At 38.5% G+C, this 27,818-nt stretch overlaps 1 protein-coding gene across 2 annotated transcripts in view; it reads right to left on the bottom strand.

Moving 5' to 3' along the window:
• The window catches only part of AASS (aminoadipate-semialdehyde synthase), a 66,350-nt gene that overhangs the window by 17,949 nt on the left and 20,583 nt on the right, over positions 1-27,818 (bottom strand). For both annotated transcript variants that reach the window (XM_078440085.2, XM_078440086.2), the window contains exons 9-18: positions 27,432-27,580; positions 25,910-26,032; positions 25,409-25,520; positions 10,036-10,095; positions 9,805-9,872; positions 7,042-7,163; positions 6,728-6,854; positions 2,800-2,910; positions 2,599-2,707; positions 1,584-1,724 (exon numbers count right to left, since the gene is read on the bottom strand). In XM_078440085.2, the coding sequence (XP_078296211.2) occupies positions 1,584-1,724; positions 2,599-2,707; positions 2,800-2,910; positions 6,728-6,854; positions 7,042-7,163; positions 9,805-9,872; positions 10,036-10,095; positions 25,409-25,520; positions 25,910-26,032; positions 27,432-27,580 (1,122 nt within the window). The remainder of the gene's footprint in view (positions 1-1,583; positions 1,725-2,598; positions 2,708-2,799; positions 2,911-6,727; positions 6,855-7,041; positions 7,164-9,804; positions 9,873-10,035; positions 10,096-25,408; positions 25,521-25,909; positions 26,033-27,431; positions 27,581-27,818) is intronic.

Genomic DNA, 27,818 nt, shown 5'->3' on the forward strand with positions numbered 1-27,818 from the left:
AGAACAGCAGACTGTTTCGGGCCCGGACCTTCATGATTCTCAGGACTGGAGAGCTAGATGAGACATCAGTGGCCACATTACCATTAGGAGGCTGATGCCTGATGGACCTTGACAACTGCCTGGACTTTGGTGGCACTGTGAGGGAAGTCGGCACTTGGACCAGAACACAGGGGTCCTGTTTCATATCGCGAAACACGTGCATGTATCTTTCTAGCATCAAAGTGTCCTGCTTGTTTGGGACTGTTTTCAGTGCAGCTATGATCCTCTGGTCACCAAACCGGCTCTTCTCAAATTCGGCTGCACGTTAGAATCACTTGGGGAGTCTTTGAAGATCCCCAAACCCAGGCAAATCAGCATCTCTAGGGATGCACCCAGGCATCAATATTTTTCAAACCGCTCTGTTGATTTCCAATGCACACCTAAGGTTGCGATGTATACTCTGTACATCATAGGCACAGAGGACAACAACTGATAATAACGTTCACTTTGTGTCTTGAGAAATTCTTTCAATTTACTCCTTTGTACACAAAATATGTTTAAATCAGATACACTGGGGATTCAGAAAACTGCTGCTTGAAGAATCTCTGTAAGACACACAGCTGGTGACATAATTCACCACCCCCTGCAGGGCTGGAGCCAGGGACAAGGAGGTGCCTAGATCACAAAAGTTAAGGAGAAACCCTCAGTCTAGTCACATGTGCTCTTTGCAAGACTCGTTCCTTATAGCTAGGGCATGAACTATGAAGGCGGGCACTGGCTGTGCCCCTTGCGGTCTCTTAGACTGTGGCTGAGTTAGCTATGCTTCTTATGCCACCCACTAGGATGGTCGTAAGAATCAAGTGAGGTTGGCGCTCAGCACAGTTAGGCTGACGGCGTCCCTGCCCGGCTGGCACCTGCTCATCCTTCAAGGCCGAGCACATCTTGTCTTCTCTGCTAACTTTCTTCTTCCCCGTCCTCACCAAGGTCAAATCAACTGCCCTCTCATCTGCATACCCTAGAACTTCTCCCACCGGATCTTAGCCACTTTTCCTACTGTCTGTCTTACCTGCCATGAGGCAATCTGGTAAAAGATCTGGGTTTGACACTGAACTTGGAGAGCTCTTCCATTCTGGCACACAACAGCTGGGAAAGAAAGTTAGTTTCTTTCCCTGACCCACCAAACTCTCCATTCTAGCTGTGAGTCCTCCGAGGTCAAGAACTTCACTCAGTGGGATAACCTTTGGTGCCTTGCACACAGTAGTGACTCAGCACATATTTAGGACTCGGTAAATGTCTTTCCTACTGAAAGAAATCACAAGGTGACCCGTTTTTATACGTGCAGAGAAGTTGAGAAGTGAGTTTTCAAATTGCAGAAACACCTCGCAAGAGGGTGAAGTGGAAAGAATGAGCACAGGCTTCACGGGGAACAGCAAGTAGACCACACTGAGTGGAACAGAAAATACCCACTGGGAAACACTGGTGGAGGAGGGAATGGAGGACGCGCAGCCACTGTCAAAGGGCCTGTATCAGGGAGAAAGACTTTGGACTTCGTGAGACGGTCACTGTAGGTTCATATCTCTAAAGCTTTGCTGATAATCCTTCACCTTTCCGTTGAGCAGGTAGGTGGCGGGCTGCATTATGTTCATCAAAACTCCCACTGGACTCCAGCTGAATCTGTATCTCAGAGGGTTGTCCGAGTGTTCCGGGGCTGGAAGCCCGCCACAGTAGGAAATATAAGATTCAATCTGTAAAGTAAGGGAACAATAAATTGAAGAGGATTAATATTAAGTAAGGTAGATTGATGTATCTAAGTAATTAAATGAACACGATGACAAAAACTGGGCAAATGAGGTAAACTTGCTGGATTTTTTTTCCCTTAAAGTTACAAAGGCTTTCAAAAGCACATTCTTAGAGCCAAACATTGTTTGATCAAGTCAGTTACATTTTATGTATTCATTTTTAAAATCCACGGGAGACTGTGACCAACAGTTTGCTAATTAAAAATCCAACTATTAGTTCAATTCTGCTTGGTCAGTTCCTCCTGACTTTTGTGTTCAAATGACATATTTGATTATAATTTGATTATATATTTTAAAATATACAAGTATAATTAATTAGTATTAATATATAATGAATATAAAATATAATCTTTATATAATAGATAATTATAATTTGATTCTACATTTGACTACATACATATTAAATATATAACCTAAAGCATTTAATCTGACTCGTCACATTTTCATACCCAATAGTTCTTTCTCATGTGTAAAAGATACTTCATAAACCAAAAATTTGACAATAATCCAAAGAATTTTTCCCACTTTTAAAAGTCAAACATTATTATAGAATCTCCAAAGTAGTCTAAAACCTTTCATTAAACCAAAATATTGTGGTAGCATCTATTTCTCTAAAAATCAGTTGTTTAAGCCTTGAACATTGTTATATCACACAGATATTTCTGAAGTTACAGGATTTTACTTGAAATTTCAAGTCAAAGTATGAGTTAGAATATAATAGCTTCCTTAATCAAAATTACAAAAAGATTATTTCTGTACACAAAAATCGGGACCTTTTAATATTTTCCTAAATGGACCTTTGGGTGTAAACTGGGCTCACCGTGGCTCCCACTTCCTTGGCCTTATCTATGGTTTCCATTGCCAACATATGATCAAGACCAGGGTCCAGTCCCAGTTCGCCAATAACAGTGATGCCAGCATCTTCTACACTACAACAGGCAGAAAGAGGAAGAAGAAAAAGTTGGATACAAAATAAAAACAATGTCATGGAACTACTTTGTTGAAAATGACTAGAACTTACCTCTTTTCTAATTCTTTTAGTTCCGGTGTGATGTAGCTTGCGGTGATCATGTTAACTTTGCTTGTGATGCATGCCTTGGCCACAAGAGGATGCAATGCATAAGGCAACAAGCTTAAAAACAGAGAGAAACTATCAGAAACTTTCCCAAGCCTACCTTCCAATATGTCTTGAACGGCACTGAAGCTATCACTCTGATTAACTTATTCTCTCCAAGATGACCAGTGACTCCTCAAGAACTACAGAATAAATTCATCCTATTATCCCATTTAAAACCCTCCACAATTGACCCTCACCTAACCTTTCCATTATTCTCCCTCAATCTGGTTCATAAACCAAATACGGTAACCATATATGGTAACCAAAGAAGTTATTGTAATTCTCCACTCACAGTCCTTACTTTTCTAGCTATGAAACTTTACTCTCACTATACCTTCTACTTGGAATATTACATCCACCCACTCACCTCCATCCAGGCCATACCCTCCATAAAGAAATGTCTGAAAAGGTATCTTCTCCAAGAAACTCTCTCAGATTCCCCCAAAGCCAGATCTCCTTCTTCTGCATTCATTCAGCTATTTGTTTTTGTTTTGGGTTTTTTTTTTTTTTTTTTTTTTGGTAACATTTAATGGGATTTGTTCCATTCATCTTTATAGTTCTATGATTTTCTGTCTTGGATCCCCTACTAAAAGATAAGGTTGCTTTTCTTTTTCCTCCACATTTCCCAAATGGCCATCAGGTTAGGTTAAACTAAGTCAAAGTGACCCATATGTTACATTACAGAATAGAATCTAGGAAGGTCCAAAGGAGGAAACAAGCTTTAATGGCATTGATTGGTGTAAAGGCTATCAAAATGGCTAGAAGTCTATATGCTAGGCAAAAAATGAAACTGTGCTCAAAACTCAACTTCAATCAGGTTTTTTAAAAAATTGGCTTTGGTGTTTTAATTTGGCACTGGGACTACACAATCACAAAAAATAAAATAAATTTCCATAAATGTTAATATAAATGAACATAGTCATATTCTATCCAAGGAATAATAAAACATCCTGTCAACTGCATAATAGTAGTCAAGTTCTACTAGCTTATTGCCTATTTGCTGAAGCAATCTACATAGTACAATGAAAATGTAAGTACAAACTTATAAACATTATCACACTACATCACTGTACTTGACAAATTCATCCTGCAAACTTCAGATTTTCTCTATTTTATATAAAACAAAACAATAAACCACCTCTGAGATACGTATGCCTCCTCAGGTTAGTAGAGTATTGCTACTTAGGGGCGCCTGGGTGGCTCAGTCGGTTGGGCATCCGACTTCAGCTCAGGTCATGATCTCGCGGTCCGTGAGTTCGAGCCCCACGTCGGGCTCTGTGCTGACAGCTCAGAGCCTGGAGCCTGCTTCGGATTCTGTGTCTCCCTCTCTCTGGCCCTCCCCCACTCGCACTCCATCTCACTCTCTCTCTCAAAAAATAAATAAACATTAAAACAAAATTTTAATGAAGTATTGCTACTTAGATTTATGATCATATGGAATACAATTGTGTACCTATTTTGCCAGTATCAATAGGAAAACTCTTAATGTCTGTCTTTTGGGGTTTTTAGCTTATTTATTTATTTTGAGAGAGATAAACACAGAGAGAGAGAGAGAGAGAGAGAGAAAGAGAGAGAGAGAATCCCAAGCAAGCTACGCCCTGTCACCACAAATCTCACAAACCATGAGATTATGACCAGAACAGAAATCAAGTGTAGGACACTTAATCGACTGACTCACCCAGGCGCCCCTGTTTTTTGGCTTTTTTAATCACAAAGAATTATTGCTAAACACAGTAGCCTCTAAAAGCCCATGAACAAAATAGTTGCAAGATTCTGTTGGAAAAATATTCACAGAAAATGTACCATGGCATCATCTTAAAAATTAAGTAGGGATTTTTTCCCCACATTCCCCACATTAAAGCCTTTCTTGATAAAAACTTTATCAAGATCTAATAACATTTTTAAACTCTGGCATAATCTGCACTAACCGAATAATATGCTGAGAACTAGAATGCCAGGACTTTGATTAATGGTGCCTGTTTTAGACAAAAGGATTTGCATTCATAACTCACTGAGTATGTAATATAGTACCTACTCAAAGGGACATGCCTCTTCAGTTATTTGAGTTGACTCAAACCCAATTAATCCAAATAGTTGGAAATGCCACTTATTAAAACATACACAAAATACATATGGAATTTTCAAAGTAATTTATGAAACTCAATTACTACTTTGCATTAAATCATTAAAAACTAGAATTGCAAAATTAAAACCATGAGGATTTGACATACTATTATGAATTTTTTTGTGAAACATATTCTTTGTTCATTTTATTTTGGTGACCACTGTGTTTTCATCAAAACACTCCTTCTCCAACTTAAAAAAATTTTAAATTATTGAAAGAATGGTACAGGATGTTCAACAACATTAACACTATTCAGCATGGAAACTCAACCAACTGAGAAAAACTAAATATAAAACAGATTTTGTTAATGCTAAATCTTATTCAAGGCCACCAGTTTGCTAAATTTTAAATTTTGCAACATATTAATAGATTATTATCTTGTCATATTTTGCTTCAGATTTAATTCCAAGTGTGTCTTATATGTTGTCTTTCTTTAAAGAAAAAAATGTTTTATTTAGGTACCTATGTGTGGTAAAACAGATTTCTTTGTTTTATTCAGGACGTTAGAACATTCCATTATGAATCATAATCACATCACTGATAGTCAAGGTCCATGGTCATCGGTGAGTATTTGCCGAATAAAAATTATTGCACATTAAATTTGTATAAATAGAATAATATTTTAAGTGCCTAAAGTGAGACTTTAACTTAAATACATCAAGAGATAATGCACACGTTCCCACACAGAATTACCTCATTGTGTTTTTGCAGCCCCTTTTTTCTTTAAAGTAGAACATCACAGAACTTCCTCCCAAGATATCATTTTAATCTAATCTAACTATGAAAATGACTTAATTATGGATGAGCAGGTAATTTTCTTCCGTCCATCTTGGAAAAATCATATTCTAAGAATAAATGCTTATTCTCATCACTTTGGTATTTCAAAACTAGGTTTAATTATAGAGTGCCTCTCATGTAGCTCTGTACCTAGAAGTTAGATCTGCATTTTTATCAGTAATAAAAGCTATATTTCAAGATCTGTTCCTATGATAAGACTAAAAAATGGTCATAAGGCTAGAGAACCTACTTATGTTCACTTAAACTTTATAAGTTCAAAGGATAAAATGGCCACCAAAATAAATGAAACATGAAGACCTCTGACCCAGCAGCTCCACTTTTAGATAGATTTCCAATAGAAATGTATACATATGGCAATCAAAAGACAAATACTGAAATGTTCACAGCAACACAATTCATAATAGCCAAATTCCAGAAGCAATCTAAACACCCATCAACAGTCAAATGGATAATAATGGTATATTCACACAATGGAATGTTACATAGCAATGAAAATGAATAAACTATAATTATAAGCAACAACACAAACAACTCTCACAATCACAGTGTTAAAGAAAGAAGGCAGCCACAAATGAGGACAGACTGAGTGGTTCCAACTATACAAAGTTGAAAGCTAGCAAGAACTAATGTACGTGAGAAGCCATGATAGTGCTTACCCTTGGGGGATAGGGCTAATAATGGAATGGGACACATGGGTGGCTTCTGGAGTACTGTTACTCTGTGTTTGGATGTTAATGATGGTTACAAAGTGTGTTCATTGTGAAAATTCACTGAACTATACACTTATGATTTGGTCATATCTGGGTACACACTTCATTTGAAAGTTTACTTAGAGCAGAGAAAGAGAAAATAAGGAAAAAGAGAAATAACAACAAAATATATGGCCATCTTCTCTACCTAGATACTAACCTGATGACAAGGTCCTGTTTTGCCACCAAGGAGCTCAATTTCTCTTCTTGTTTACTAATGTCCATGCTAACAGGATTAATATTATATTTCTTGCCTAACTGTTCAGTTTGGTTCTTCATATCAGAGCCTATTTCAAGAATATAAAAGTCCAACTTTTAGATTTCCTTTCACTAATCAGAGAGTAAAACACATTTTAACAGCTCCAAAAAGAATTTCTCAAAGTTTAGAAACAAGATGGTCATCTGAAATTCACAGAGTAAGCACGTTTTGAAATCAGTTTTTCGTCTTCTGCTCTAAAACTTAGGGCTATTTACCTACTGTTATTTGTATACTGTCATCTCTTGACAGATATTCCAGTACAGGCTCAGATACATAACCAGATCCAAGAACCAAGACCTTTTTCTTGGTGCCCATTGAAAGTGATTGAGCAAGCTCCCTATAAATAAAAGAGGGGAGGAAGAGAAAATTTTAACAACAAAAGAAATTTAAATAACAAAATCTTTCTGTCCCCAAAACAAACCAAATCTTAGACCATGAAATGATAATTTTTCCCACATTTCTTACAACAAGAACCTCAACAGGAGTTCCTTATACCAACATTTTCCATTAATTATTTTAGATTTTGTATGATGAACAACAGACCCTGACCTCTCTGAAGTGACTGTCCGTGAACTTTCACGAATTCCCAACCACTACTGAGGTGCGATTCTGGACCACTGCCTGGCTTACTCACAACTGAGTAACCTGGTTTCACACTTTATCCTTCCAGGGGACATGATTTAAAACCATGCCAGGGGCTTTACATCAGAAACCCTATTTCCTCCTCACAACAATCTGAGGAGACAACAATCTGAGAAGGAGATTATTATTAGCCATATTAGGCATTGCTTGTCATTTATCATTAGGGTCGCTCGAAAACAATTAAAACCATAGTTTTGAAATCACAAATGCCATGGGTTAAATGTAAAAACCTAAGATGAGTTACGAGGCAGGATTTTAATGCCTGAACAGTTTATTCTGTTGGAATTTGTCCCTTCCTGTCAGATTAACTCTCTGTCTTTCCTACAAATTATGACCTCCAAGACCGTGACTGTCTTGTTCATTTTTATAAACCCAGTAATGCTCAACAAATCTTGTCTTAAATATGGAAGATATTCATTAAAACTCTGTTGAATCAAATTCCCAGATACCAGTGTAAGACCATGGAAATGGCTTTGTGCCAGAGACGTAAGCAGAAGGCTCTGCTGTTGGAATCTTTTAGGTCAAGCTGTCTCTCAAACTTTAACCTTTCCGTTAATTATAAGTGAATACAAATAAATGTATCTTTTAATGCTTATTTATTCATTTTGAGAGAGGGAGTGTGTACGTGTATGCACGAGCGGGTTGCAGGGAGGAGGGGAAGAGAGAGAGGGAGAGAGAGAGAATCCCAAGCAGGCTCTGTGTTGCCAGTGCTAAGCCTGATGCAGGGCTTGATCCCATGAACTGTGAGACCATGACCTGAGCCAAAATCAAGAGTTAGACACTCAACCAACTGAACCACTCAGGCACTCCATGAATACAAATAAATTTAAATACAAAATGTCCCTGCCCCTCTTCACCCCAACACTCATGTTACTGATGAGGTGATTCTACTTTAACCTCTGTCCCCATCCATTTCAACCCCTAGAAGGGAACTAGTAATTTGGTTATTGTATATCCTTTCTAACAACACTTTCTATAGTCTATGTAAATAAATTACACTTTTGATGCCTAAAAATAAGATGTTCAAAATACATTTTTTAAAACTTGTTCCTACATTTTAATACTGTCCACCCCATGGGCAACCTCAAAGACTCCAGGTTAATAGTCATGGTGCTAAGTGATGAAGAGAACATTTGAATAATGAAGATATTTAAGATAACTTAAATTTCCTTTCAAAATACAATCTTCATTTTCAGTTTCCTGACAGAATATTCCATTAGGAAGGAGGGCAGGAAGTCCTAGCAGACTTGCTGCTACAAGAACAGTGTAACAGTGAAAACATCATTGTGACTGGTCATGTTAGACATGTTATTAGGATTAGCAATATAAGAGATCATCAGCAGATAAGAATCAAAAAATACAGAGAGTTATGAAAAACTAACACATGTGAAGTTTCCTAAGAAACTCTCCCATGGGCCTATAGTGCTAGCCACTTAAAAAAAATCACTCTTGCTATCTTATGCCAGAATATTTCATTGACACATAAAAAGTAACTATTAGAAAACTAACACAGATGGACAAGCACAGGAGTAGTATACTTGATCCTAGCAGATCTCATTATTTCTTATAGATAGAAGAACTGAGAAAGAAGCTAAGGCAGTTTGTTTCTTTTTAATTTTTCCACTCTGGTCTCTCCTGAGAATTCAGTGCATGGGTTATTTTGTTAGATGTGAATAGACCAGTGGAGCAGATATAAACACAAATCAAGTGCAATCAGCTGAAGAGGACCAGAACATTCCAAAGAAATGTCAATGTTTTCAAATTCTGAAGAGTAAAATCAATTAAAGAAACAAGGGCCTTAGCTGAGTACTTTTCTAAGAGAACTATTCTCTTGGGTAGATTTACCACATTACTGTTTGGCATCTTCCTCCTAAGAAGAATCCCCAGGGAAAACTGACCTCTCACCATTTTCTTTCTTCACTACTTCTGTTAATTTCTAAATAAGAGCCCACTTATCTAAACATCATACTAAACGAAACAGAGTCCAAATCCTCAACTAGAAACCAGATTGAAAATACCACAAAAAAGGTTAGTGTGCTTATGTTCTTTGAGAAAACACCTGAGACATAACACTATGCAAACTTCTAGAGAAAGAACAAGGTGCTACCCAAAGGAGAACTTTTTGGACTCTACTTGCTTACATACAAGTCAACGCAGGAGATTAGAAAACCAAAATGATGTTCAGAGGAAAATAATTCCCACTGGTTTCAGCTAGTCACTTAGTTTGGATTTCCTATACTTAAAGACATTTTCAAAATTGTATAAGCCTAGTATCGTGAACTCACATAGAAACATTTAAAAATACTCAACAAATCCAAGATAAGAATAATGCTTACCTGTTCTCTCGGAGTTTCTGGATATATTTATATTTATCAGGCAATGTACCGTTGGATGTAATCACTGCCTAAATGTGTATGACACAAGACATTTCTTTAGTGTCCATATTTTAGACCCAAAAACATGGGCTTATGACTGACAGAGAACAAAGATGGAGAGAGTAAGGGAGAGAGGGAGAGAGGAAGGTAGTGGAAAAAATACATTCATGGAAAAAAACTATTATGACTTACGTCCCGCACCACTGGAGAAAAATTCTGACTTTCAAGAGGCTGTGTTGCATCTGATAATATCTGAAAGAAAAATGAGATTGGTAAGAGATAAATGACATTGCAAAGAAGGATTCTTGGTGTTTGTTTACATATTAAAATATTAGTCAAAGGAAAAAATAAGTTAGAAGAGTTTTCTAAAGAGCACTGAATATCAATAATTGGTAATAGAGGTCTACAGGCAATGGATTATGCCCCCCAAGAACATACTATTTCAGTACAAGTTCCAATTTTAAAACTAAAATTTGATTATAATCATCTTTGCTTGTGGAAAACACAAAGTAGTTTATCCTTCCCCTCCAGTTAGATGTGTCATATTGAACATGCTACAAACATCACCACAAGCCGTGCAGCCATTGTCCCCACTCAGAAGGCCTGTATCCTATCCCAAAGGATAGACATTGTTCTATCAGAAGAGAGAATGGGTCTTCCAGACAAAAAGTCCCCAACCCTGCAATAGGGAGTCTACCTCACACCAAGATTAGTTCTATGTATGAGCACATCAGAATTTCAAAAGTGTCAGGGAAAATGGCTTGACCAAGTAGACCTCAAAAAGTCACCCAGTCTTCCCATTAATCTCACAAGAATGAGTCAGATGGCCAACAACAAAAGCCACATCTCTCATATTAACACCCCAGCATCCTTCTAATCCTCCTCCTTTCTTCCAAGATATCCAACTCCTGAGTAGATTGCCAAAGGGTAGAGGTCATATAAGTTAGTTTTATTGCTTCTGATGGTCAGGGCCTTAGGATCAGTGAGACAACCATTCCCTCCTTATCCTTTTAGGTTAAAGTCTAGAGCACTCACCCAGCTAAGAAAAGACAAAAATGTACCTGCCAGATACTGGCAGAAGAATATTTGTTTACTGTATTAAAATAAATATCAAAACTACTTTCATGTATCTAAAACATATGACACTTAGGCTATCTATTCCTGGGATACAGGCATTAAAAAAAAAAAAAAGATATATATATCTGTAAGGCAGGGCACCTTCAGGGAAGCTCATGGAATTGGGATACCTGCAGTCCTCCCACTGCTTCTTCTGCCCAGGCACCTATGGAGCACTCCCCGTCAGGCTGACTGCTTCACCTACCAGCCCTGCCTGCAGGCCAGGAGCCATTAGTAAATAAGACGAGATTTGAATTTCACTTGGCATATGGCTAAACCACTGAACTCTTTAGTATCTTCATTTTCTCTACTGTTTAACTCTACAGCCTTACTTAGGCCTTACTGAGACCATGGGAACTACCTCCCACCTCTCGCCTTCCATTTACCTTCACTCTAAAACAAAAATGTGACCATTTCTTCTGTGTCTATTTGAAATCATTTACTAGCTTTCCGATACCCTCAGGATAAAGTCTCTAGCTCCCTATATGGCCTCCAAGACTCTCTATAGTCTGCCTCTCCGACCTCAATTCTCCCTTTTGTCTCATATTCAAAACTCAAGTCCTATTAACAGTGTGGAGCTGCTTATCTACATCAGCTTTCCCATGCCTCTGTACCAGGTGGATGTCTCACATGCTATTCCTCTACATGGAATTCTTACTCTTCGTCCTCCAAGATATAGCTGAAGAACTGCCTCCTCTGTGAAGCCTTAATCAAAATCTGCCTCGAAGCACACCTTGAAGGTAAGAACTGCACGTCGGCATCTTACCTGTGCAATACAATGGTAAATATTCAATAAATATATTAGTGGATACGTGCAATAATCATATGGATTTTTTCCAAGAAAATGAACTAAGTGTCTTGAGTCCACCTACAGAAAGGCAAACCTAAAAGACAACAAAAGGCTGCTTGCTGAATTATTATATTAACTGCCTTCCTTGCTAGAATTCAATCATGACAGAACTACAAGCACAAGGGTCCTAAAGCATATGGTATGCCTTGTCACTTTTACATATGCCACCTTTGAGAGCTCATCACGCTCTCCTAAATTAATTTCAAGCTATTTATCCCGGTGTTAAGACCCTTTGCAATATGGAACCAACATACTCCTTTTACTCTGTCAGACTTGACAGCTCACAGAAACCCTCTGTCAAATTAACTCCCACCTTTGCTCTCCTGTCTCCATCAGATAGTATGCCTCCCATTCCCATGCAAACGAACAGATCCTATACATCTACCAAGAGCCAGCTCAAATGTCACCTCTTTCATAAAACCTTTCTTGACTTTACCCAACAGGACAGAGCCTCACCCTCCACAACTCCATTAACATTTTTCTAATGATTGTCATATTCCACTTTATGGCAGTATTGCACACTTATCTCATCCCCTTCCTGGACCTCATCCTACTATAGGTCAGAAGGTATATTTTCATTTGCTTCAACCATATGTGTGCCTTGTTCCAGCAGACAATAACTATCTAATTAATTCAAGCGAAACAAACTTTTCTATTGGCTCAAAATGATAGCCTGTGCCCTGCAATGCCACAGGGTCTGAATCTTACGTCAAAAAGGAAAATACAGCTCCAATACAGTTATCAGACGAGAACAGAGACAAAATACTTAATATTTTAGTGGTAAGCAGATACACACAAATCAAGACTACAATAAATAGCCATACATTTTCACAAATGTCCACTGCTTATATATAATGCTGAGATAGATGCCCCTAAGAGAATCCCACCACACTGTCTGGAAGACTATTGTGATGTATAAAAGGAAAAATATGTGACAATTTAGAGAAGCCGGCTTAGTCACAGGCAATATCACCTGCCTCAGTCTGACCAAAACTCTCCAACACCTCACTGTCAGATATTTTTAACTTTGTCACATTGCATAAGAGACTATCAAACTGCTGATTTAGTAAGCAAAAACATATCATCTTTTTAAATGGACATTTCCCTTCTATTTTTTTTTCATAATACAATGCCTTTATTTTTTATTTATTTGTCAATATATGAAGTTTATCGTCAAATTGGTTTCCATACAACACCCAGTGCTCATCCCAAAAGATGCCCTCCTCAATACCCATCACCCACCCTCCCCTCCCTCCCACCCCCCACCAACCCTCAGTTTGTTCTCAGTTTTTAAGAGTCTCTTATGCTTTGGCTCTCTTCCACTCTAACCTCTTTTTTTTTTTTTTTTGGACATTTCCCTTCTAAACAAGGGTGAATTAGATCTTTTCAGACCAATCCTCCCATTGAGTAAAACCAGGTAAAACATGAAAAGCCTCAATTTTTGTCTTCAAAGGATAGATAAAGAAAATTTTTTTTCTGGAAAGACAGCAGAATAGGAGGATCCTAAGCTCACCTTTTCCCACAGATACAACTAGATAACAAACACATCAGTTCAAATAACCCAGAAAACGACTTGTAGACTGGCAGAACAAACTCTCCACAGCTAAATGAAAAGAGACCACATCAAAGAGGGTGGGAAGGGCTGAGACACAGGGACCTGCAGAACTTTCCACAGGAGGGAGGGACAACACAGGCACAGAGAGGGGAGAGAAACAGACTCTCACACTGGGAGCCCACACAGAAAAGATGAATCCCAGTAACATTTGGTTTTGAAAAACAAAGAGGCCGAATTTCACAGGTTCTTACAAGCACCAGGACTTAAAACCTGGAACTTTAAAAATCTGTTGGTTTGGCTCTGGGAGAGCCTGGAAGGCAAGATGAAACTGAGTCCCTACCCTTAAAGAGACAGCACAACAAAAAGCTCCAGTGAGACACAGCATAGAAGCAGCAGTCTGAAAATCGCCTGGGGTATATTGGAGGAAGATTTGTTTACTAATCTCAGAGTGCGAGCTGGAGAGACAAGGATCCATGAAAGACTTCTCTAGGAATGAAGGAGCTGGCCTGTGCAATTTCCCTGCCCCACCCCCCAGGCTAAACACCGGGCCACCAGCTGAAAGCAGCATAGCACATACACTCCTACCTCTCTTGCTAATAGTGTGCCCCACCCAAGTGTTCCCCTGCAGACACACCCCCTCAAGCCCAGCTTCAGCTGAATGTCTACTCCACAGAAGACCTGTGCAAGCCTTGCTAACACCCCACATCTGACACGTCAGGCTTCTGCGGATCCACCCCTTCCAATACACTCTTGGTCTGAGTCCATCCAAAGCGTGCCACAAGCTTGGCAGGGTGCAAGCAGCCCTGACAGACCAGCAGTACTCCAAAATGATGCGTACCTCAGGGAGAAAGAAAATGAACTACACATACTAGTCAGACTGCAGGCACAGCAGTGGGTTGGGGGCAGATAGCTGATCTGACTGCAGGCCCCACCCACTTATAAAAGCTTCCCAGGAGACAAAACAGGGAAAGCAAACTGCACCTCAGTGCTACGACATCTATGGCAAAAGCCAGGTCTGACCTAACTCCAGCTTAAGGCAGCCCCAGACAGACCTACTAACGTCACAGGGATCAAACCTTGCCCAAAACAGGCAAAGAGAGCCATTGCAGACAACTGGACTAAAGGAAAAAGCTGCTGAGCCACAACAGCAGAGTGCACGCAGCACACACAGGAGACATCCATGAAGCGCCAGGTTCTGGGCAACAGGGGACATTGCACTACAGGGCCCTACAGGATCTCTTCTTCATAAGGCCACTACTTTCAAAAGCAAGAGATGTAGCTGACTTTCCTAACACATAAAAACAGACACAGAGAGTTAGACAAAATGAGGAGATAGAGTAATATGTCTCAGATGAAAGAACAGGATAAAACCAGAACAAGATAACCTAAGTGAAACAGAAATGAGTAATATGCTTAAGGAGACTTTAGCTAATGGCCACAAAGATACTCACTGGACTTGAGAAAAGAGTGGAGGGCCTCAGTGAGACCCTTAACAAAGAGATAGAAAACATAAAAAAGAACAAATCAGAGGTGAAGAACTCAATAATTGAAATTTAAAATACACTAGATGGAGAAGCGCCTGGGTGGCTCAGTCAGTTGAGCATCCGACTTTGGCTCAGGTCATGATCTTGCAGTCTGTGAGTTCAAGTCTTGCATTGGGGTCTGTGCTGACAGCTCACAGCGTGGAGCCTGCTTCAGATTCTGTGTCCCCCCTCTCTCTCTGTTCTTCCCCTGCTCATGCTCTGTCTCTCTCTGTCTCAAAAATAAATAAACATTAAAAAAATTTTTTAAATACACTGGATGGAATAAATAGTGGTCTAGAGAAAGCAGAAGAAAATATCAGGGATCTGGAGGACAGATAACAATCAGCTTGATTGTTATCTATAAGCTAAGAGAAAAATAATAAGCAGATAAGAGAAAAATAATAATACAAAATGAAAATAGACTTAGGGAACTCAGCTACACAATCAAGTGTAATGCATCTGCATTATAGGGATCCCAGAAGAAGAGACAGAAAAGGGGAGCAGAACTTTTATTTGAAGAATAGCTTAAAACTTCTCTAATCTCAGGGAAGGAAACTGAAATCTAGATCCAAGAGGCACAGAAAGCCCCCAACAAAATCAACCCAAGGAGATCCACACAAAACCACATATAATTAAAATGGCAAAAAGTAGTGCCAAAGAGAGAATTTTACAAGCAGCAAGAGAAAAGAAAACATTTACATACAATGGAAACCTTATAAAGCTATCAGCAGATTTTTCACCAGAAACTTTGTAGGCCAAGGCTGCCCAGGTGGCTCAGTTGGTTAAGTGTCCGACTTCAGCTCAGGTCATAATCTCATGGTTTATGGGTTCAAGTCCTGTGTTGGGCTCTGTGCTGACAGCTCAGAGCCTGGAGCCTGCTTCAGATTCTGTGTCTCCTTCTCTCTCTCTGCTCCTCCCCCACTCACGCTTTCTCTCTCTCTCTCTCTCTCTCTCTCTCTCTCTCTCTCTCTCAAATAAATAAACATTTAAAAAGTTAAAAAAAAAAAAAAGAAGAAACTTTGTAGGCCAGAAGACAGTGGCATGATATAATCAAAGTAATGAAAGAAAAAAAACCTTCTGCCAAGAATTCTCTATCCAGCAAGTCTATAGTTCACAATAGAAGTAGAGATAAAGAGTTTCTCAGACAAACTAAAGGTAAAGGAATTCTGAGAGGCCTGGGTGGCTCAGTTAGTTAAACATCTGACTCTTGATTTCAGCTCAGGTCATGATCTCACAGTTGTGAAATTGAGCCCCACATCAGGCTCTGCACTGAACATGGAACCTGCTTAGGATTCTCTCTCTACCTCTGTCTCTGTCCCTTCCCCACTCATGCTCTCTCTCAAAATAAATAAACATTTTAAAATAAGTAAAAGTGAAGGAATTCATGATCACCAAACCAGCCCTACAGGAAATATTAAAGGAGCCTCTTTGAGTGGAAAGGAAAGAACATAAGTGGGAGTAAGAAAAGTAGGAAGCACAAAAGCAGAAAAATTAAGTATATCTATAAAAATCAGTCAAGGAAATCACAAAATAAAAGGATGTAAAGTATGACACCATATACCTAAAATGTGGGAGAGAAAGGGGTAAAGAATGGGTTCAGACTTAAGTGGGCATCATCTTAATATAGACTGACATACACAGAAGATGTTATATACAAACTAAGTAAAAACCACAAATCAAAAATCAGTAATAGATATGCAAAAAAATAAAACAGAAAGAACCCAAATATATCACTAGGAAAGTCAACTAGCCATTAAAGACAAGAGCAAAAGAAGAAAAAAAATAGAGAAGATCCTCAAAAACAACCATAAAACAACAAAATAGCAATAAATACATACCCATAAATACTTTGAATGTAAATGGAGTATTTGCTCCAATCAAAAGACATATGGTGACAGAATGGATAAAAAAGCAAGATCCATCTATACACTGCCCACAAGAGACTCACATCAGACCTAAAGACACATGCAGACTGAAAGTGAAGAAATACAAAATTTATCATGCAAACAGATGTGAAAACTGGGATAACAATACTTATATTGAACAGCAAAGACTTTAAAACAAAGACTGTAACAAGAGACAAAGAAGGACACTATATAATCATTCAGAAAACAATACAACAAGAAAATATAACAATTATAAATATGTATGCACCCAACATAGGAATACCCAAATACATAGAGCAGTTAATAACAAACATAAAGGAAATAATTGATAGTCATACAACAACAGTAGGGGACTTCAACACCCAATTACATCAATGAGTAGATCATCCAAACAGAAATTCAACAAGGAAACAGTGTTTGAATGACACATTGGACCAGATGGATCTAACAGATATGTTCAGACCATTCCATCCTAAAATAGCATAATACACATTATTTTCAAGTGCACATGGGACATTCTCCAGAATAGATCACACATTAGGCCACAAAACAATCTCAACAAATTCAAAAAGATGACATTCATACCATGTATCTTTTCTGACCACAACACTATGAAACTAGAAATCAACCACAAGAAAAAAATCTGGAAAGACCACAAATGCATGGACATTACATAAAAAGCTGCTAAACAATGAATAGCTCAAAGAAGAAATCAAAGAGAAAATAAAAAAATACACAGAGACAGGGGCGCTTGGGTGGCTCAGTCTGAGCATCTGACTCTGGCTCAGGTCATGACCTTGCAGTTTGTGAGTTCGAGCCCTGCATTGTGCTCTGTGCCAAGAGCTCAGAGCCCGGAGCCTGCTTTGGATTCTGTGTCTCTTTCTCTCTCTGCATCTCCTCTACTCGCTCTCTGTCTCTCTCTCTGTCTCTCCGTCTCTCTCTCTCTCTCAAAAAAAATACATGAAGACAAATTAAAATGCAAACACAATGGTCCAAAATCTTTGAGATGCAACATAAGCTGTTCTAAGAAGGAAGTTAATAACAATATAGGCCTATACCAAGAAGCAAGAAAAATCTCAAATAGAAAAATCTCAAATCTCAGAGGAGCTAGAAAAAAAACAATAAACAAGACCCAAAACCAGTAGAAGGAAAGAAATAATAAATACTAGAGCAGAAACAAACAAAATAGAAACAAACAAACAAAAACACAACAAACAATAGAACAGAGCAATGAAACCAGGAACTAGTTCTTTGAAAACACCAACAAAAATTTAACCAGACTCATCCAAAAAAAAAAAAAAAAAAAAAAAAAACAACAGAGAGAGAAACAAACAGAGGACTCAAATAAACAAAATCAGAAATAAAAGAGGAGAAATAACAACCAACACCACAAAAATACAAATGACTAAAAGAATATTATGAAAAATATTATGAAAAATTATATGCCAACAAATAGACAAACTATAAGAAATGGATAAATTCTTGGGAACATATAACCTCCCAAAATTGAATCAGGAAGCAACAGAAAATTTGAACAGACCACTTATCAGCAATGAAATTGAATAAGTAATCAAAAAACTCCCAACAAACAGAAGTCCAAGATAAGATGGCTTCACAGGTGAATTCTACCAAACATTTAAAGAAGAGTCAATACCTATAGTCTTCTCAAGCTATTCCAAAAAATAAAAGGGGAAGTATAGCTTCTAGGTTGATTCTATGAGGCCAGCATTACCCTGATACTAAAACTAGATAAACACACTACAAAAAAAAAAAAAAAAAAAAAACTACAGGCCAATATCCCTGATGAAAATAGATGCAAAAATCCTCAACAAAATATTAGCAAATAAAATCCAAAATATATTTTAAAAAATCATTCACCATGATCAAATGGGATTTGTTTCTGGGATGCAAGCTTGGTTCAATATTTGCGAATCGGTGTGCTACATCACATCAACAAAAGAAAAGATAAAAATCATATGAATATTTCAATAGATGCAGGAAAACATATGACAAAGCACAACATCCATTGATTATAAAAACCCTTAACAAGATAAGTTTAGAGGGAACATACCTCAACAAAATAAAGGCCCTATATGAAAAACCCACAGCTAACATGACACTCAGTGGGGGGAAAATGAGAGCTTTTCCCTAAGGTTGGGAGCAAGACAAAGATGTCCACTTTCTCCATCTTTATCTAACATCGTACTGGAAGTCCTAGCCACAGCAATGAGATAAGAAAAAGGGATAAAAGCCATCTAAATTAAAAAGAAGCAAAACTTTCACTATTTGCAGATGACATGATACTATATATAGAAAACTCTAGAGACTCCACCAAGAAACTACTAGAACTGACACATGAATTCAGTAAGGTCATGGGATGCAAAATCGATGTACACAAATCCACTGCATTTCAATATACTAATAATGAAGCAGCAGAAACAGAAATTAAGAAATTCCATTTACCTTTGCGCCAAAAAGAATAAAATATCTAGCAATAAACTTAGGAGTTTATTACTGCTTAGGAGTTTATTATTAAACTTAGCAATAAGCTAGGAGGTGAAAGACGTGTACTATGAAAACTAGAGAACATTGATGAAAGAAACTGAAGATGGCACAAACAAATGGAAAGATATTTCATGCTCATGAACTGAAAGAACAAATATTATTAAAATGTCCATACTATCCCAAGCAATCTATAGGTTTAATGCAATCCCTATCAAAATACCAATAGTATTTTTCATAAAAGTAGAACAAACAATCCTAAAATTTTTATGGAACCACAAAAGACCCCAAATAGCCAAAACAATCTTAAAAAAGAAAACCAAAACTAGGGGTATGATAATCCCAGATTTCAAGTTACACTACAAAGCTGTTGTCATCAAAACAGTAAGGTATTGGCACAAAAACAGACACACAGATCGACAGAACAAAATAGAGAGCCCAGAAAGAAACCCATAATCTTATAATCAATTAATCTTTGACAAAGCAGGAAAGAATATCCAATGGGAAAAAGACAGCCTTGTCAACAAACGGTTTTTGGAGATAGCTATATGCAAAATAATGAAAATGGACCACTTTCTTACATCATACACAAAAATAAACTCAAAATGCACTAAGGACGTACATGTAATACCCTAAAGCTCAAAAATCCTAGAAGACAGCACAGGTAGTAATTTTTCCAACACTGGCCATAGCAACATTTTTCTAGATAAGTCTTCTAAGGCAAGGGAAACAAAAGCAAAAATAAACTATTGGGACTACATCAAAACAAAAATTTCTACACAGCAAAGGAAACAATCAACAGAACTAAAAGGCAACCTACTGAATGGGAGAAGATATTTGCAAATGACATTATCTCATAAAGGCTTAGTATTCAAAATATATAAAGAACTATATAACTCAACACCAAAACAAACAAATAAATAATCCAATTAAAAATGGGCAGAAGACATGAACAGACGTTTCTCCAAAGAAGATATACAGAAGGTCAACATGACACATGAAAAGATGCTCAACATCACTCATCATCAGGGGAATGCAAATCAAAACTGCAATGAGATATCACCTTACACCTGTCAGAATGGCTAAAATCATAAACACAAGAAACAACAAATGCTGGGAAGGGTGTGGAGAAAAAGGAACACTTGTGCACTGTTACTGTTGATGGGATTGCAAACTGGAGCAGCCACTGTGGAAAACAGTACGGACGTTTCTCAGAAAATTAAAAATAGAACTACCATATGATCCAGTAATTCCACTACTGGGTATTTACCCAAGGAATATGACACCACAAATTTGAAAAGATATACACACCCCTATGTTTATTGCAGCATTATTTATAATAGACAAATCATGGAAGCAGCCCATCCATCCATTAATAGACGAATGGATAAAAAAGGTGTGGTGTATACACACACACACACACACACACACACACACACACACACTGAAATTTTACTCAGTCATAAAAAAGAATGAAATCCTTGGGTGCCTGGGTGGCTCAGTCGATTGAGCATCTGACTTCGGCTCAGGTCATGATCTCGCAGTTGGCGAGCTCAAGTTCCGCATCAGGCTGGCTGCTGTTAGCACAGAAACTGCTTCAGATCCTCTGTATCTCTCTCTCTCTCTCTCTCTCTCTCTCTCTCTGCCCCTCCCCCTGCTTGTGCTCTCTCTCTCTCTCTCTCTCAAAAATAATAAATAATTATTTTAAAAAAGAATGAAATCCTGTCATTTGCAACAACATGGATGGAATCAAAGAATATAGTGCTAAGCAAAATAAGTCAGTCAGAGAAAGACAAATACCACATGGTTTTCCTCATATGTGGAATTAAGCAAACAAAGGAAAAAAGGAGACAAACCAAAAAATAAACTCTTAAATATAAAGAACAAACAGATGCTTACCAGGGGGAAGGTGGGTGAAGGGATGTATGAGATAGGTCAATAGGATTAAGGGTACACTTACCAAAATGAGCACTGAGTAATGTTTAGAATTGTTGAATCACTACATTGTACACATGAAATAATATACTATTACATGTTAACTATACTGAAGTTAAAATTAAAAAAAAAATTTTTTTTTAATTTTTTTTTTTAACATTTATTTATTTTTGAGACAGAGAGAGACACAGCATGAACGGGGGAGGGGCAGAGAGAGAGGGAGACACAGAATCGGAAGCAGGCTCCAGGCTCTGAGCCATCAGCCCAGAGCCCGACGCGGGGCTCGAACTCACGGACCGTGAGATGGTGACCTGAGCTGAAGTTGGACGCTTAACCGACTGAGCCACCCAGGCGCCCCCCAAAAAATTTTAAGATAGATAAGACTTGCTGCACCATAATTCTGGGGAAGGAAGCCCAAAGTGATGAGTCTGGCATCTGTCACCACTTTCCATAGGTGTAGTTGCCAATGTGGAAGTGGCAGCTGGGATGCAGAGAAACTGGGAAGGGCTTTTGGCCAACTTTAAATAATATTGTAATAAAAATTGGAGTTTCAGTTCTGCTGAAGGGGACCCCAGTCAATGCCAGATTTTCATTTGGGATGCTGAAAGACTGCATTTTCAAATGAATGATGAATTGAAAGACATCAGATTTCTAAACATCTAAAGCCTGGCTTTGCCCTTCTGTCACTGAACTGAGGTGATTGTCTCCCTGCCAGAAACAAAGGAAACCTTCTCTGGAGAAAATTACATGACATCCAAAGAGCCTCAAATCATCTCTACAATTTTACATACACAATATCCAGCATTCAATTAAAAATAAATATGCAGGGACACCTGGGTGGCTCAGTCAGTTAAGCATCCAACTCTTGGTTTTGGCTCAGATCATGATCTCACGGTTCTTGGGATCGAGCCCCATGTTTGGCTCTGCACTGACAATGTAGAGCCTGCTTGGTATTCTCTCTCTCCCTCTCTCTCTCTCTGTCCCTCCCCCACTCACGCATCCTCTCTCTCTCTCTCTCTCTCTGTCAAAATAAATAAAAACATTTAAAAAATAAAAATAAAAAACATGCATATTAAGTGATAATAATTTACTGAAAACCAAGAAAAAAAACAAAGAACATAAACAAATCCAAGAAGTTTAATGGAATTATCAGAAGTGAGTTTAAACTTTCATGAATACTGTCAAAAAATAAAATAAAATTGTCCCCCCAAAAGGCAAAACTAATCCATACATACAAGTCAAGATAGTAGGTATCTTTTTTTTTAAATTGTTTTTGGGGTGCCTGGGTGGCTTGGCCGGTTAAGCGTCCGACTTCAGCTCAGGTCATGATCTCACGGTCTGTGAGTTCAAGCCCCGAGTCGGGCTCTGTGCTGACAGCTCAGAGCCTGGAGCCTGTTTCGGATTCTGTGTCTCCCTCTCTCTCTGCCCCTCCCCTGTTCATGCTCTGTCTCTCTCTGTCTCAAAAATAAATAAACATTAAAAAAAAATTAAAAAAATAATAAAATTTTTTTTATGTTTATTCATTTTTGAAAGACAGAGAGAGACAGAGCACAAGCAGGGATGGGGCAGAGAGAGAAGGGGACACAGAATCTGAAGCAGGCTCCAGGCTCTGAGCTGTCAGCACAGAGCCTGACGCGGGTCTCGAACTCACGGACCGTGAGATCATGACCTGAGCCGAAGTCGGACGCTCAACTGACTGAGCCACCCAGGCACCCCGATAGTAGTTATCTTTTGAAAGGAGAGCTGGGACAGTAGAGGGAGGGGTATAAGGGGATTTCTGGAATGCTAACATTGCTTTTTTTTTTAATCTACGTAGTGTTCACATGGGTGTCTTTTTGGTAATTTAACATGCTCTATACTTATGTATCACTTATATGTGACACTTTAATTTTCATGCTATTATATAATGTAAAAATATATATTGTTCTTTAATAAAAATTATATTTAATCAATGTACTTATCCCCCATCAATTACATAGGCTAACCCTGAATCACACTTTACTGGGAATTCATTAAACTGGCTTGCTTTTCTCCTAGTATCCATATGAGATCAACTCTACTGGATGAATACATTTTTAATGTTTATTTATTTATTTTGAGAGACAGAGAGAGACAGAGAGAGAGAGGGAGCAGGGGAGGGGCAGAGAGAGAGGAGAAAGAGAATTCTAAGCAGGCTCCACACTGTCGGCGCAGAGCCTGATGTGGGGCTCAAACCCACAAGATCATGAGATGGTGACCTGAGCCAAAATCAAGAGTCACACGCTCAGTTGACTGAGTCACCCAGGCACCCCAATGAATGGCAATTTTGATTAAAGACAAATAGGAATGAAAAGCTGTTGTAGGGTCCAATGGAAATACACTTATAATTGAAGTTTTGAAACGTAGTAATTTGTGAGTTGAAAATGGCTTATAAAAACTTTTTTAAGTGGCAAGTGATATTAGAGCAGCCATACAAAACCACATTTCAAGAAATTAACAGTCAAATCCATCCACAAGACAAACCAGGCCCATATAGAGGAAGAGTTGCACCGAAAACACACCATTTAAGCATTCAAAGAGATGAATTAAAGCCAAAGGCTCACCAACAACTCTTCTACATACTCCAAAAGTCTACTAGAGTCCAGTTGATTCTATGTATTATGACTGGCGCATTTCATTTCAGGCCTGTGGGCAGCTCCAACGGACCATTCCTCCTGCAGATAACAACTACAAACTCTGGACAAAATACAAACAAAACCAACTACTTGAGGGCTTCCGAGAATGAAAAAATAGCGGGCAGTTTTTGGAGGAGCGTCAAAACTTGGAAGAAATAACCTTCACAGTAGTTTCCTTTGCCCAGCCTTTGGCACTGCCCAGGATGGGCAACGTGGTGCAAAGACATAGAAACACGCAGCCAGCTCACTACTTTCTGATCTAAAAACAGGAATGGAACCCAGAGCAACCACAGCCTCCAGAATGTGAGGGGGGATGGCAGAGGGCACAGATTCGGAAAAAGCGAAGTCCAACTTTCATGTGAACCCTATTCCGAGTCTCAGGATAACCCCCAAACTGAGCATCTGCAGGTCAAGCAGCCCAAGGAAAGCAAAGAGCTGAACTTTTATTTGAGCTACTCCCCACCTCAGGTGAGACAGAGTTTTCAATTTAAAGCTAGCCAAATTAAATGCCTGCTAAAACACACAAAAAGTCAACACTTTGAAGAGAAATGTAACGATCCAGAATCTCCACAGCATAGCTATCCACATCACGCATGACACACTCCAAAATTATTCAACTGGAGAAAACCAGGAAACTATGACCTGACCCATTTTCAAGGGAAAAGACAATCAATAAAGTTCAACCCCAAGCTGACCCAGAAACTGGGAAATATGATGCAAAGACTATAAAGTGGCTTTTCTAACTATGACTATGTGATAAAGAACAGTACATTCATAATGTATGAAAAAATAGAAATTCTCAACAGAGAAAGCGAGTATGAACGCTTAAAATAAATACTGGGGGTGCCTGGATGGATCAGTCAGTTGAGTGTCTGACTCTCGATTTGGGCTCAGGTCATGGTCCCAGGGTGGCGGGATCGAGCCCCACCTCGGGCTCTATGCTTAAGCTTCTCTCTCCTGCTGCCTCTCTCTCCCACTCGTGTGCATACTCTCCCTCTCTCTTAAAAAAAAAAAAGAAAGATCAACACTGAAATAAGAGTGCTTATCTTTGGCAAACGAAATGGAATTTAGAGAACACGGTGTTTCGGCAGTCGATCATTGATTACAGAGAAAAATACACGACCACAACAAAAGCTGTCACTTAACTAAGCATTAGTGACTAACATCCAATAAGTCTCTGTATTTCTGATTTTTCAAATCTATTAATCACAGCACAGTAAGAATGTTCTCACATGCATTGACCTAGACGGCAGGAAGAGTGAAAAAAAGGAAAATCTTACCCCAGAGGCCACTTTCTTAACAAAATATGAATAATGGAAGATAAATGCTATTATAATTCACTATGAAGGCAGTTATTTAATTCTATTCCCCATGAGACAAGCTAGCAGAATATATAGAAGAGTGTCTATAAATACTTTTGAGGGAGGGTTGGCCTTCCATTTTACAACAGATTTCTTAGATATAGGAGACCAGATATCCCTAGGACCATGCTACAGTTCTGTCGAAAGCCACAGAATTGCTTTGGATGCTGCCAGTCAGCTTACCATTTCTTCAACGTAAGGGTAAAGCATGTCTCCAAAGTATTCTGTAGCTTCAATTGGAAGCTGTGCTGGCAGATTGTCAATGGAACACATCAGAATCCCCGAGCCTTCGACACTAGGAGAAGCGAGATGCTTTATTCAGATGTATACAGTGTTATCTGTAAGCTCTAACTTTCCCAGATGCCTAAACCATTGCATTTGTGTCATAATAATTTAAAGCTGGGTATCAAAGTGTGTAAGAAAAGAAACAAGACTTTTCAACCAAAACCTCCCTTCTTCAGCCACCCATCTCCCATTTAAATATAGTATGCATGTATTTAAGTGTTTGAATTTGCATGTTGTTGTTTTTTTTACCAAATTTTTTAATATGTTTGAGCATATCTCTGGTATTTGCATAGCCTTCATAAAAATGTAAAATACTGAATACTTTAAACTACTATACCAAGGTAAGTAAGTGATGTATTATTATGTGTCTCTTATCATCTGCAGCCCCAGCAAACTTACCTGTCATGAATAATATGCTGGTCTGCATCATACATACAAAAGGGATGTTCTATCGTTGTACATTCAGTCATAAACTCTATAGATCCTCCTGTGTCAGCTGAAATGTCACATATTGCCACAAGTCTGAAAATAACATCAACACTCAGATGAAAGTGTGGAATTCTCAACAAGATTAAAAATGAATAGAAGTGAAAGGTGCTTGGAACAACTTTCAGTGTGGATGCCAAATATTTCCTGGGTTCTTCAGCTTTTTTCCCTACACTTCACTGTTCAGGACACTGTATCCTTCTAGGATATAGACAGTCTTCCCAAGATGAGTTTTAGTCTCCACACACAAAAATAAGGAGAAACAGAGGGGGAGGAGAAAAAATCAAAGTGGAAAACCCCTTCCCTAGAGAAATCACAGCAAACAGCCTAAAGTTAACCTATTTAGCCAGCTCTAAATAACTTATGAATATTTGATGACACTGCACCCTGCTTAGTGGCACAAGGTTTGTTCTGAGGGGGACTTTGCATGACCAATGATTACAGAATACACAGATACATTGTTCTTCATATAAGGTGAAGTCAGTGTGCCCCCTCGGAAGGTTTGGAATTGTAGGTAACTTTTGGTACAGTGGGGATGAGTCTGTGCTTACAGAGCTACTACGGAATTTTCCATGTTAATACAGGGAAACCTCTAGAATTAAGAACAAAAGCCTCAGCCCAGCTTTTGAAATCCTTTAGTGGTTGACCAAAAATTCCCTGCCCAGTCTCCAACTACCACTTGCCTTTATAAACCCTGCACTAGAGCTAATGTCTTAACTTGCTGTGCCTTAAATTGTGCTTTGGTGGTTCCGTATTTATCAGGCACCAATCCTATCACTTGAAATTCTCTTTCCCCTCAGTCCTCCCTTTCAAGCCTTGCTGAGCCCAGCGTTCCCAGTTTCTTCTCAATTCTTGTGCTATTTATTGTTCCTAGCATTCTCTTGACATTTACTTCTTGCCAGCTACATGCCTAAAGGTAGCAATCATATATTTTCTCTGTCCTTTAGCTTAGCAGAGTGCAAGGCAGGTGAAGCGTTCACAAATATTTATTGATTAATTATATACTCAACATTTAATAATTATTTGAATGCAAATTACATGTCAGGCAACGTACTGGGTACTTGAAGCCAAGATAAATAGGGCCGCTATCCTTAAGGAGATTAAATTTTAATAGGAGGGAGAAAAATCATAAACACAGGAAAATAAATGATCGTGAGTTTCAGAGAAAAAAAAAAGTAACAGACTAGAGAGAGACGGGGCTGGGGACGCAGATCTTTCTGAGGTTACTTTTGAGCTTCGTGTGGAGTTAAGGGAAGAGAGTTTCAAGAGGGAAGGAAGGTTAACTGTCAAATGCTGCCAAGAGATCAAGTAAGATAAAGCAGACAACTAGTCATTAATGGTCAAGTCTGGTGATACACGAATCTCCTATAATGATACCGTAACTAGTGGGTCCAGCTGCTACAAACTGCCATCATTACTGAAGGGAAGTCCTTACTTGTGTGGTAATGCGGGGCAGCCTTCCACACCAGCAACCGAGGACTTGCCGGGAACCAAGAGGCTCTGGACATCTTGGCGAGTTAGTAATCGAGGGGTGTTTTGTTCCCAGTAGATTCCATTAATTAAACAAGTTGTATAGGGCGCAATCTGTAAAGCAAGTGCCAAGTTCAACAAGACAGGCAATAGCGAATTTCAACGAAGTAGGCTGAAAGAGAACTATCAGTAAAGTTCATGAGAAATAATTTATGTTATTTCTAATTGACTTTGTTATTTGCCAGGTCGTTGGTAGCTTTGTGAGGTGAAGACAATAAATACCCACCCAGAATTATTCCATGATAGAGAAATATGTGAACATAAATACATTAATATTTCTGTTCTCTAATGT

The sequence above is a fragment of the Panthera onca genome, chromosome A2 (assembly GCF_046562875.1).
Source record: "Panthera onca isolate mPanOnc1 chromosome A2, mPanOnc1 haplotype 2, whole genome shotgun sequence".
NCBI lineage: Eukaryota > Metazoa > Chordata > Mammalia > Carnivora > Felidae > Panthera > Panthera onca.